Source organism: Piliocolobus tephrosceles, chromosome 6, assembly GCF_002776525.5.
Source record: "Piliocolobus tephrosceles isolate RC106 chromosome 6, ASM277652v3, whole genome shotgun sequence".
NCBI lineage: Eukaryota > Metazoa > Chordata > Mammalia > Primates > Cercopithecidae > Piliocolobus > Piliocolobus tephrosceles.
This window is the reverse complement of record NC_045439.1, coordinates 149679773-149692976: the sequence shown is the minus strand read 5'-3', so window position 1 is coordinate 149692976 and position 13204 is coordinate 149679773. Positions and strand designations below refer to the sequence as shown.

General features: G+C 44.0%; 1 protein-coding gene across 4 annotated transcripts in view; it reads right to left on the bottom strand.

The window, feature by feature from the left end:
* RASGRP1 (RAS guanyl releasing protein 1) overlaps nt 1-13204 on the bottom strand; it is a 78225-nt gene that overhangs the window by 37681 nt on the left and 27340 nt on the right. For 3 of the 4 annotated variants that reach the window (XM_023230235.2, XM_026456345.1, XM_023230236.1), the window contains exon 3: nt 901-1006. In XM_023230235.2, the coding sequence (XP_023086003.1) occupies nt 901-1006 (106 nt within the window). Of the gene's footprint in view, nt 1-900; nt 1007-6185; nt 7803-13204 lie in introns of those variants that run through there. The other variant, XM_023230237.3, reaches the window with a different exon arrangement.

Below are 13204 nucleotides of genomic sequence, written 5' to 3'. Positions count from 1 at the left end.
GAGTTTAAAATTCTCTGCAGAAGAGGCACCCACTTATGACCTGCACCTCTTATTTATGTGCACTTCTCCCAATGCTCCCCGACTTTGTGTGCCACTGAAGAACACCTCCTTTGAGATGGGAGGTAAAGATTCATGAATAGGCATAGAGAAGGGATTCAGTCCTGATGGTTTTTGTCTTTTCTGTGTGCTGTAAGATGAAACGTGGGGAGTTAGGAGAGTGGAAAAGTGTTACAGCAGCTACAAGTCATGACACAGTACCAAGGACCTGAGCCTCGGGTGCTAAACGGTCTCACTCCGCCTACAACTCTTCTTCTGTGGGGGCTGCTGCTCACAGTGTCATCAGCGAGAAGAAGAAAGCAGAAGCCTTCTCCACCCTACTTGATTCATACCCCATCATAAGGTTAAAATCCAGCAGGTTTTTCTTGGCACAGTCAGTCCTCCTGCCTGAAGCAATAAGGCACCAGCAGATTCTCCAGACGCTGTGGCACTGGGAATCTTTCTTCAGAACGTGGAGAAAGTTGAAGTATTGGACAGGAAAGCCAGAAAGAAATGTATCTTTGAGTCATGCTTGCACTTGTGTCAATCTGCACAGGACGAATGTCTATTTTGGACACTCTACAGAAACAGTATTTTTTACTATTAAGAGACTGAAGATTGTGCTTGCATACTGATTTCTTTGACCACCCCCCCAGAGCAATCAGCATCAATAACATTGCCCCACCCAACAGAGGTTACGCGAACACACCCCCAACACATGCACCCATACCCCTGAAAGAACATATGAACCATTTGCCACTCAGGGTTATTTTAAACCATAAAAACGAAAGCATGCTTCGAATTTCAAGCTACATTTCGGGCGGATCCCATTTTGGGATTGCCAGCCTCTACATTAAAGGATATAGGGTGACAACTTTTCGGAGCAGTTCTGCAGAGGAGATGATAATCCGATGCATGGTCAGCACGACTTGCAACAGGTGGTTCCTTCGACACAGGTTTCCATCCGCATCTGAAAATATAAACAGCAGCACCTGCGTTAGGCCCTGGAAGGAAATTAGTCACCTGGTAGACACCTGCGCACCCTCCGTGACTCAGGTGCAATCCTTCAGGCAGTGATTTTCTTCCCTTGTCCCCAGCACCGCCCCGCCCCCCTCTGTTTTTCTCATCCTCCCACTACATTCTCCCCTTGCAGAATGTCCCTTGTGATGCTCATTAATTACCCCTTTCCCTCTCCACAGTGGTGAAATCGGGAAAGGGATAAAATCCGCATGAGCACACTTGAGTCTCACTGAAAGCAGAAGCAGATCAGGTTCTGTGGGGCCTAAGTTCATATAACTGGTCGGGTGGGGGCAGGGAGAGACTTCTCTAAGGTCAAAGTGAGAAAAGTTGGTTTTTAACAGATTGCAGTTAAAATATCTTACCTTTACAAATTTTACAAAAACAAATGACCATATGAATGCACTTCTAGGGTCCTCCCCTGGCCTGGGAAGGGGCTCATGCAAGTGAGGGGCCCTGAAATACACGCTTCTCCAGTTTTATGGTTAATATGCCTCTGGATGGAAATAAAAGACTATGGGCAAACATTACATTTTAAGGTTGCCAGTGGGTTACAAGTACTCATGATGATTTGTATTAAAGAACATGGTTAGCCAGGCTTTCCAAATCCCAGCTGGCACCAAATAATCAGATGCATTTATACGCTGGCATTGGGTAAAAAGATTCCCCTTCGCGTGGTTTTCAAAATCTTTTCAACATTTATGGCATGAAGTGTTAGGAGCTGTGCTGGTTATTCATTGCCAGGTCGATTCTTTCACCATGACAGCCCACTCACTTGCCAGCTAGCTTCCAGTTGGGTTAGCCATTGGGAAGCACCAGCAAGAACTGGGAGTGGAGGGAAGTCAGCATATTTGTTTTTCATTCTCTCTCTGCATTGACACCACTCCCCTGACAGCGACTACATATCTCTTCAATGAATGATCACGCTAGTTGGTCCTCCCTTCATGGCACCAGCTCTCGTTGGATCTAATACTATTAATCTTCTTTGACCTACTGGCCCCAAGGGTGATGATGACTTCTGACTGTTGATAGTTTCTGGGTACATCTCTTAATTCCACTCTCATCTCCGTAAGTAGTCCCTTCATTACAGTGTCTTCATTTATACAAACTGAATTCTGTTCTAGACTGGGAACTTCGGTTATTCAGGGCAAGAGTATCAAATGAAAGAATATACATGAATTTTGTCATCTTTGTAACTCGTTAAAATACATGAGGTTAAAGGGGTTATCATGTTCATTCTGCTTCAGGTGTACCAAATGGCAAATGAAGGACAGTGCTTTTGGGCTCAGGATTCAGAAGTCTTGGCTCCTCAAATGATGACCTGAAGTCATATCTCTTGAGAAAATATAAGTGGCTGGGCACAGTGGCTTATGCTTGTAATCCCAGTGCTTTGGGAGGTCAAGGTGGGAGGATCGCTTGAGGTCAGGAGTTTGAGGGTGCAGTGAGCTATGATAACACCACTGCACTCCAGCCTGGGTGACAGAGCATGAGGCCATCTCAATAATTAAAAAGCGTATGTATTAAAATTAAACAACAAAATATATATACATATATGTAAACTGACAGTGTCTTTCGTCTTCCCATCCCCAAATTCACCATTTCACTGGCAGTCTGTTGCCCTTACCCCCTGCCCTCCTCTGTTAGCATGGAAGCCAACACTTCACTGTGGTCTGGGTCTCCCCCTTTCTCAAGGACATTGATCCTGCATTTGTCCATTTTCTCTCCCACAGCATCAACTTTTCTCTCTGTGGGTTTATTTCCACAGTCATTTAAATATGACTCTGCATCTCCAATTCAAAACCAAATAAAACAAAACAGAACCTTAAACTCTCATCCTCTCTAGCTACCTATTTCTCCATTCCCATTTTTAGCAAAACCTCACTGTTATCAGCTTCTTTTCTCCCATTCACTTTTCAATCATTCCATTGGACTTCTGTGTCCATTATTCCACTAAATCTTTTATTTTCAAAGTTACCAATCAGCTCCACACTGCCAAATCCAATAGTTACTCCTTGGTCCTTATCTTACTTTATGACTCTGTAGCATTCAACCCAACACAACCCAAGTTGATGACTCTCTTTCCTGGAACACTTTATTCTCTTGGCTTCCATAACATCACACTCTCCCAGCCTCTCTCTCAGGCTCTTCTTATGTCTCCTCTTTTTCTGCTGAGCTTTTAAATGTCAGCATGCTCTGTGGCTGAGTCCTCCTGCTGCTGCTTTTATTTATTGACAGTTTTTAAAATTTAAAACTCCTTAAATTAAAAATAAAACTTTCACTTCTTTATTCTAGATGAATTCATTTAGTCCCTTGGCTAAAATACCCTCTATATGCTGATGACTACCCAACTGGTATCTTCAGCCTTCACTACCCAGTTAGTATGTCCGGCAGCCTACCTGGCAAATCCCATTCAATGTCTAAGTTCAAACTTAACTCATTCAAACAAAATTCCTGACCTCTCTCTCCTCCGAGTTCACTGTTCTTCGCATCTTCCTCATCTCCAGAAATGGCACCACCAACCATCCTCTCAGTTACCCCAACTACAAACCTAGGCATTATCCTTCATTGCTCATGTTCCTTCACATCCAATCCATCAGGAAGTCTTGATTCTACCTCCTATATATATCTCAAACCTGCTCATTTCTCTCCATCCTTGGCCTCACCCTAGTTGTAGCCACCATGATGCAATGACTTCATCGAACTCCTTGCTTCCGCTCTTGTCCACCTACAATCTATTCCCTATACAGCAGTCAGGACTGAGCTTCTAAAACCCATAAAGCAAGTCGTGTACTTAGTATACTTCAGTGGATTCCATTCCACTTGGAATAAAACAGACTCCTTACTGTGGCCAAAAGAGCGCTACGTGTCCTGGCCTCTTTAAATATCATCCACTTCACTTCATACCACAGTACTCCTCTCCACACGTCTAATTATGCCTCGAACACTCCCAGCTTATTCCTACCTCAGGCTCTTTGCATTTGCTAGTCTCTTCAATGTAGTCTTTCTTCCCTTGAATGATTGATGTCATTTTGGTCTTAGTTTTAATGTCACATCCTCAGAGAAGTCTTCTCTAAACTACCTAAGGTATTCCTTACCCTGCCTGAGTTTTCTCATAGCACTTATCATTATCTGAAGTTATGTGCTTAATTTATTTAATTTTTTATTTTCTAAATCTCCAGTAGAATACAAGCTTCATGAGACGTGGGCCTTGTCCATTTTTTCCACAACTATATTTCCAGGGCCTAGAATGGTACTGACACATGACTCATTCAACGTTTCTTGAGTAAATGAGTGAACTATGTCAAACAGGAAACATCTTAACTTTTTACATATATTTAGAAATTGAGTTTGCTTTTGTCATTACCTATTTCATTCATGAAATATACACCTTTATTTTCTTCTTGGTCACAGTTTGCAAAAGAAATTCAAAGTTACAATTTGGTAAATCATTTTTATAAAGTGTTCATCTAGCTTGGTTATAGTTTTGTAAATCTTTCATTAATTCTTCTAAACTTGTACTCTGTCCAGGTAGGGTATTACTTTATGTTTTTTGACCCCACATAATTTCCATAATAATTATTTCTTGCCACAAAAATTCTGCATAACCAACCACCCCAAAACTCAGTGCCTTAAAGCAGTAATCACTGACTTTTGCTCAAGCTTCTGTGAGTTGTTCAGATTCAGCTAGTGCAGGCTGGGTGCTGCTAAGGGCCCTAGCCTACATGCTTCCCAGCTTCCTTAGGCCAGTAGGCTAGTGGGGGTAGGTTATCTCATGATGATGGCAGAACACTGAAGAATAAAACTGGAAATACTCAAGGCCTCTGAAGCCTAGGTTTGGAGCTGGCATACTGTTTATTCTGACTCATTCTGTTGGCCAAAGCAAGTCACACTACTGAATATAAAGTCATAGGGCAGGAACTTCAAAGTCACATGGAACACATCACTAACATAGAGAAGGTAAAAAGTCAGGGGGCAATAATGCAATCAAACCTACCACAGTTACAAGGGGTGACTTTTCAATGCAGCATTTGACCATACAGTCTTTACAATGTACCCTTCCTCACAGGTAACAGTGTTCATATTCCTGAACACTATGGTGAAACTCCAGTGAAAAGAAGAAACTGTGAAATATACTTGTAGGGTATGCATTAGAATGTTCACATGAACCATGGAACAAAAGCCAGCTTATTCAGTATGGATAGCATCTAAAACTTACCATCTCAACTTTCCTTTATGGCTGGCTAGCATCTTCCCATAGATGCTCATATATGAGGAAAAGGGACTTAGACGTGTCCTTGTTGAGATCAAAACTAAGTCACCTATGGAAGGATTCCAGGAACTAAACAGTTTACCATGAAGAAAACTTGGGGAACAGATTAACATTGTCTTCAAATATCTGAAGTGTTCTTCGTGGGAGTATGTTTAGACTTGTTCTGTGGGGCCACAAAAGGCAGCACCAGAGTAGATGGATAGAAATTACAGGAAATACGATTGGGCACAACGTGTGGCAGAAAATTCTAACCATTAGTACTCTCTAATGATGGAAGCATTGCCATCACAGAGATATTCAAAAAGAGCCTGAAGAACAACACTTAATAAAAATTATTGTAATTAGCATCGCAGCTATCATTTATTGAAGCCCTACTAAATACCAGGAGCTGTGCTAAACACTTTAACCATGTTCTAATTCTCAACAGCCACCCTGCAATGTTGGCATTGTTCACAACTCACAGCTGAGGAAATCAAAGCATAGAGAGATTAGGTAATTTGTTCTAGGTCAAAGAGACAATGGGTGGAGGAGCTGGGACCTGGCCCAAGGTCTTTCTGATTCCAGAGCCCCTTCTCTTTCCACTATACCTGGCTGCATGCTGAATCACCATTTGTCAGGATAAGGAATTCAAGAATAAAGTGGGAGCTGAGCTTTACGAACTCTTCCAGTCCTTATGGCTACAAGTCTAAGAAATCTCACTAAGGTCACAGCTGCTGCACATTTCGTGAAATAGCTTTTGTACTCTGGTGATTTCTGAAAAACTTGTGAGCTTTGGTTGATTGATACTAATCTTAAAAATTGCCTTTAAGAACTCAGGGTTCTGTGCTTAAGATTCACAATCATATTCACACTTCACTTTTACCTTGCACCGCTTCTTCCACAGAGTTTCAGTGATGTTCCCACAATGCGGCTTGTTAATCCTCACATGGTGTCTGTGGGAGTCAGTGCTGGCAAATGGTAAGGCCGGGAGAGGATGACTCACTCGGCAATGGGAGGCAAAGATGTGGTTAGGGAAGCAGCAGACAGAAACACTCTCTCTCTACACCCAGTCCAGAACTCCGAGGTAACTCCTCTCCAGTCCTGGTTCTACTTTTCAACGAGAGAATGGTTCATTGTAGTCACCTGCCCTCATTCCCACCACCAGCTCTCCCACACACAAGCTCCAGCCTCTATACAATCTCATGAGGGATGTGTCCCTTCCTGCCCTCATTCCGTACAGTATGCAGAGGAAGAGGCTCCCTTTGAAAGACAAGATTTTCAAAGTGGGTGGTCAAGGAAGATCTACCTTCCAGGCTGCTAGATTATATTTTCATATTTTGAGATAATTGCTGCAAGCTGATTTAAATATTTCAATGAATAATTCCATTTTGTTTTCATCTTTAGGCTTTTTAAAATGCAGGGTGTCATACTAAAAATTCTAATAAGTAAAATGTGCAATGCATAATAAAATGTGCATATTTTTTCATTACCATCTGCTTCTCCTTACACTTACAGGAAAAGACTTTAAAGGGTTGAAGCCTCAGTGGGGTACACAATGTTGATCTTACATACTCTGCCATTTGACTAGGGGAGTAATGTACGCTGCTAAAGAAGCCTATTAATTAAAGACTCACCCAACCTGCAGACTACTTGCTCAAGAAAACAGAAAAACCAAGTGGATTCTGGAGAGTCATTTGTCTCTGGGCCAACAGCCTATTTTCCACCATTAGACTCAGTGCTGGCATCCCATCGTTTATGAGATCACAATCAGGGTGGAAAAGACTAGCCATCTTCTACCTTTTCTTTCTATCCAAATGCATTATTCCCTCCTAAAACCATCACAGGTAAGTGGTTGTCTAGCCTCTACTTGGACCCCTCCAATGAGGATACGGCTTCCTAACTATTCTGTATAACAACTGTTCATTCTACTTCAATTAGAAATAACTTGTTGACACCACTAACCAACATTGATAATGAATCCACCCTATGGAAAGCACTGTCCTAGGTACTAAAGGAGATCTGAAGAACCATATGAAAACTGCTGTCATTGCCTGAAATAAGCTGCTTGTCTCTGAGAGAGAAGACCTGCTCCCGGATGATGAGAGTCTCGGGAGAGAAAACTGGCAAAGGGTGGCAATGCAGACCCTGCTCCCTGCTGATAAGAGGCGATGGCCAGCTTTCCCACAGTGAAGGCTTGTCTGGGGGATGAGATGGAAATGCCTCGCTGCAAGATGAACATGAAACATGAAAACAAATGTCCAGCACCAGACAGCAGCTCCAGAACAGTCACTTCTTCTCCTTTGTTTTGGTTTCCAAGGAAATCTCTTGATGTGTGAAGGGATTTTGAGTGTACCAGAGACAGATCGGTATATGAAGGATAGGCAAGCTGTCAGCATTGAGGGCCTAACACGAAATAACAGGTGTGCCACAACCAGAGGCCAGAGGGTGGCAATGGGAAAGCCAGGATCAGAAAACCTGGGGGCAAGGTTAGAGCAGAGCCTGTGGTAAGGCTGAGGTTGATAATGGAGGTCAGTATCTCCAGAAACATGGATAGGCTGGGTCTAGGTTGAACCTGGTAGGTATATACCCAGAATTCTAAATAAATAAATATGTGATAAATATTCCAAAGAAATAAAACCTACTTGTCAGCAAGACTATCACATTCATTAAATCCCGTTTGGAGAGTGTATAAAAATTGGCAAGCTGAAAATAAGCTCAGTAGTTTGTTTACTGGTCGTTGTTTGTTTAGTGTTTTAGAACTGACAGCAGCAACTTAGGCAGGAAGTGCATGTGATAAAAGAATGTGGTGATACAAACTTTGAACTTGTGTACCTTCTACGACCTGAGCCATTTCACACATATCACCAAGGCCACTTTGGTCTCTGTTAGTCCCCAGCCCCTCAGGACTCAGGGGAGGAGAACAATCAGGAGAAAGCAAGTGATCTGCTAAGGATTAAGTCCCGCTTCAAGGGAAAGTTGGAGAATCCATTATGGTTGCCACCAGCAGCATGCTTGTAAGAGTTTAATGAAAAGCTCTCCTGGGAGAGAAGCGGGAGGAAGCCTGGTTTGTAGTGTTCACATATCTGCGTGGTGTAAATACTTCCACTGTGGCCAGTTTCAAGCTACCAACATGAAGTCACTGAACATGTGGCTAGGAAGAGATGCTTGCAGTCAGCTTTCAGGACAGGTGTGGGCCAGCTCCAGCATGCACACACCGCAGCTGCAAGCCTCGTCAAGAGGGCTGGTGCTCGCTGGGCTTCCTTCTGTATTCCTTCCTGTCTGGGCTCCTTGCTCTCCACGTGTTCCTGAACCCATTCCACTCCTCATCTCACTCCTAATCTCATGCCCTCTGGGCCTTGCCCAATGACTGGACAGTTAGCCCAGATCAACAAATTTCTCTGCAGGAGACAAGGACTTCAAGGATGAATCCTCTCAGAGAAATCCACATTGCAACAGCAGTTTCTTGAAGTGGTTGGTGCCCTAAACCAAGAATAAAAATGTCAAGATAAGGTGAGAATTTGGGAGAAGGGAAGCTCAGTTCCTTGTAAAGCTTGTCCTGTTCTTCTTCTTTCTGGGATAACCTGGTGTGTCATACCCTGGCCCACGTAGAAGAGCCTGCCATATAGTTAGACTAGTGTCTATTTCTTGTCATATTATGCTGTCCAGGAATTTATGGAGCTCTGAATATCTTGGTTACAATTAGCTTTTAATTATTTACTTGTAATGGCTGGGGGATACCATAACATGGACAATACACAAGCTTTAAATTAACCCTAACCTGCAATTTCAAACTTCTACAACAGGCCTTTAAGCGGAGTCTTACCAAAGCAGGAGAGGGGCTGGCCAGGCTCATCTATTCTCTCCCACTCAACCGCTGGGGCAGTGATGACAGCTGGTGCAACAACCAAGGCCACAGACACAAAAGAGGGAAAAATCTGGTTAACCAACCCCCAGACAAAGGTGATTTGTTCTAACCAAGCCTCCCCTCAACTCCTGCTGCAGAGAAGCCAACGTGGAAAAAGACTTGAAGGAAAAGAACCCGTGCTTCCTCCCTCTATTCTATTGAAATTCACTGTCCTGCTGGGGCCAGAGTAGTGGAGCAGGAAGGAGGAGCAGGCCTTTCAAGTTGCACAGCATCTAGGTACACACGAACAGACCTGTACAAAATGGGCACATACCCACACAAACCATCCCTGAAGCAAGCGAGTGGCTGAAGAACCACACTGTTCTCTCTGGGTGAGAACACCTGATACTAGTATGGTACATTTCTGTGGCACTTGGGTTCAACAAACAGCTTCACCTGTGTTGAACATTTGCATTGTACAACAGCTTAATGCAGCAGCAGGACCATGGGCTCAAATTTAAAAATGAGAAAACCGAGGCAACGTGCCTCAGCCACTGTGAGTAGAGGCACCTCCACAAGAAGGGCCCTCTCACTCCCAGCCCAAGGCTCTTTCTTTGGCATGTCCTTCTCCTTGGGGCTTAGGAGGTAGGTAGGAATATACTGGGAAGAGCTCTACCATTTTGGCCATCCATGTTACATGGCTAGCCCCCTCAACCACACCTCTACTCCTTCTTCCTCCCCAGGGAGCCCTACACCCCCACAGACCCACCCAGCCCTTCTCACTGGAATTACAGTACATACTCTTAAAATGTCCTTAGAGTGCCTAACCCTTAAACCCACCACTTTTCATGACATCAACACAAGGCAGCTATTATTGGCACCATTTAGTCAGGACAATTGGAACTCAGAGAGTCTGGGAGCCAGTGGCCAGGGGGTGAAAATGCCAGGTCCCCTAAGAGCCCACAGTGCCTGCGCTGGCCCATCTCTCCCTCTTCCCATAGCAGAAGCACTCTCCACTGCCTCAGCCAAACCAGACATCAACAGAAACGCTCCTCCCCGGGCATGGCTTTCCTTCCGAAGTGTGAAGCGCTATGTAAAGAATGACCCAGATTTTTTGGATGAGCAATTGAAGTCTATAAATGTCTAACCAAGTGCATGAATTGCCTAAAGTGAGAAAGAGCTTTTAGCTGTATTGTCTCTGCTGAGCAAGACAGCTGGCCTTCCTTGGGGATTGCAGTCTCGATCTGGACTTGTCATGTCTGAAGAATCATGAGTCTGAGAAGTCAGGAGGGAAGTTGGTCCTCTTTAGTTCTGGAAACTGGACACAAGTCTGTGAGTGGGGTTTGGGGACTGGGGCTAGGAAATAAACACAAGGGCAGGGAGGAGGTACTGCAAGACTCAGGCAGACCCAGTGAGCTGACTCGGACAACGCCATGACTTCAAACTCTAACAGCATTTGTCGACGTCAGAGCCAACTGAATATACCCGGCGGCTACTTCTTCTGGGCCCCATCAAACTCTCTAGGAACAATGGAATTATCTGGCTGGGTAGTTACACTACAGTTTGATTCTTTGATGAGCTGCCATGCACGCAACCGCATGGCTCACAGACACTGACCATTCCCATGCAGCGCTATAGGAATGAGCCAGGTAAGGGAAGAAGGAGCAGTGGAGCCCTGTCTTAGCTTCCCAGAGGGACACAGAGAGCTGCCAGCAGCTTCCTGGGAGGAGGGCTGGAAAAGGGCCAGTGGACCCAAAGAAAAAGAAAGACACAAACTGGGAAGAAAATGTGGGTCAGGCTCTTACCTTGCTTACTGGCACATATTTCTATCACGTCATTCTTGTCTGTTAAATTCTTGGCCTTTTTTTTTTTTTTTTTTTTGCATATTTTCAGACATACCCAATAGGCACGAAGAAGCAACTTGGGGAACTTCCTCAATACTTACACAATAAAATAATATAAGGCCCATCTGAGAATTACTGGTTAGCCACGACCTCAGCCTTCCTCAGACAATTTTTCTCAATGAGTGACTTTGTCCCATCAGACCCACAAGCCTGGATAATAGCCTCATTCCAGTGCATGACGGAATTGTGGCAAACAGCGTATGCTGACATAAAATAGAGATCCACTGACCATAGTCTTATTGTAAAATACGCTTTTCACCATAGAAACTGTCCTTCAGTTACTTATAATTCTCTGCAATGAACAGTCTCGTACAAAAAAAAAAAAAAAATCACATCACCATGTAGGGTAAAAGTAACTGAACAAAGTCTTTTGAAATCAGACAGAAATTATTCTGAACGTTTCCTCACCCCTTCTTTGCTTGTGGTTAGGATTAGATGATGTTTAATTAAATACATAAAAATGCTTAGAAAACTGTGAAGCACTGTAACAGTGATGAATTATTCTTATTTCTCTTGCTAGATTTAAGCACTGTTCCCCCCCCCCCCCCCCCCCGACTTTGTTCTGGTTCATCCTTGGCTATTCTAGACCGGGACCATGATTTTTTGTCCCTTAACTCTAAACACCACTCAAAGAGTGGCTGGCTGTCCACTGTAGCTCATCACTGTGCTGGTGAGACTGGACTTGGTTTCCCTCAAGCATGGGGTCCTCGTTGGTGGTTGTGTTAGTCCATTCTTGCATTGCTATAAAGAAAATATAATTTATAAAGAAAAGAAATTTAATTGGTTCAAGGTTCTGCAGGCTGAATAGGAAACACAGTAGCATTTGCTTCTGGGAAGCCCTCAGGAAGCTTACAATCATGGTAGAAGGTGAAAAAGCAGGCACGTCACATGGTGAAAGCAGGAGCAAGAGGGAGAGGGTGGAAGTGCCACACACTTTTAAAGGACCGATCTCATGAGAATTCACTATCATGGGGACAGTACCAAGAGGAGGGTACTAAACCATTCATGAGAAACCTACCCCCATGATCCAAGCATCTCCCACCAGGCCCCACCTCCAATATTACATTTCAACATGAGATGTGGGCAGGAACAACATCCAAACTATATTAGTGGCCTTCCAAGCTTCCTTTCAATCCTAGGTTTTAAGTGCACTCCCCCAACCCCAGAACCCTCAAGACAATCTTAGAGTTTACGGAGGTGTTAGAGAGAAGTCTGCAGGAGGACCTGGAGAGTTGCTCTGAAAGTGAGAACTGCACCGGGAGTGAGGAATCTCTTACTATCCAGAGGAAACTGATCTCTATTCAGTAGTCAAGAGCTAAATAGGAATGTGCTTCAAGGGGTCAGGCACAGTGGCTCATGCCTGTAATCCCAGCACTCTGGGAGGCTGAGGCAGGCAAATTACCTGAGGTCAGGAGTTCAAGACCAGCCTGGCCAACATGTCAAAACCCCGTCTTTACTAAAAATACAAAAATTAGCTCGGTGTGGTGGCGGGTGCCTGTAATCCTAGCTACTCAGGAGTCTGAGGCATAAGAATAGCTTGAACCTGGGAGGTGGAGGTTGCAGTGAGCCAAGATCTCACCACTGCACTCTAGCCTGGGGGATAGAGCGAGATTCTGTCTCCATAAACAAAAAAAAAAAAAAAAAAAAAAAAAAGAATGTGCTTCAGAACATCCTAAGTCATGAATTGATATGTTGAATCACTGTCCTACAGAAATAGCCAAAATACAACACTGAAACTCACAGTGTTGTTACTTATTGGAAGATGGGGGAGACCAGGAAAAATACTTGGGATTGTTGGAAGAAGTGCAGCATCTAACCAGAAGAAACGAACTACATTCAAGGTTTAGCCACCCCCCGGCTTCACTTTTTGCTAACATGCTTGGAGCACTTCCTGTGCACCAGACACTGTTTCAAGAGAGCCTTTACATATATTAACCCTGTGAGATAGGTGCCGTCTGGCACACGAAGAAACGGAGGCAAGGACGTAAGATCACTTGTCCAAGTTTACACAGCGAGTAAGCAGTAGACCTGAGATTCAACCCCAGGCTGCTTGGCTCTGGGACGGCCCTGATTCTTTCTGAGCCTCAGTTTGCTCTTTGCAGAATGAGAGCTTGCTAATGTCCTATCCCCACCCCTCCCAGCAGAGAAAGAATG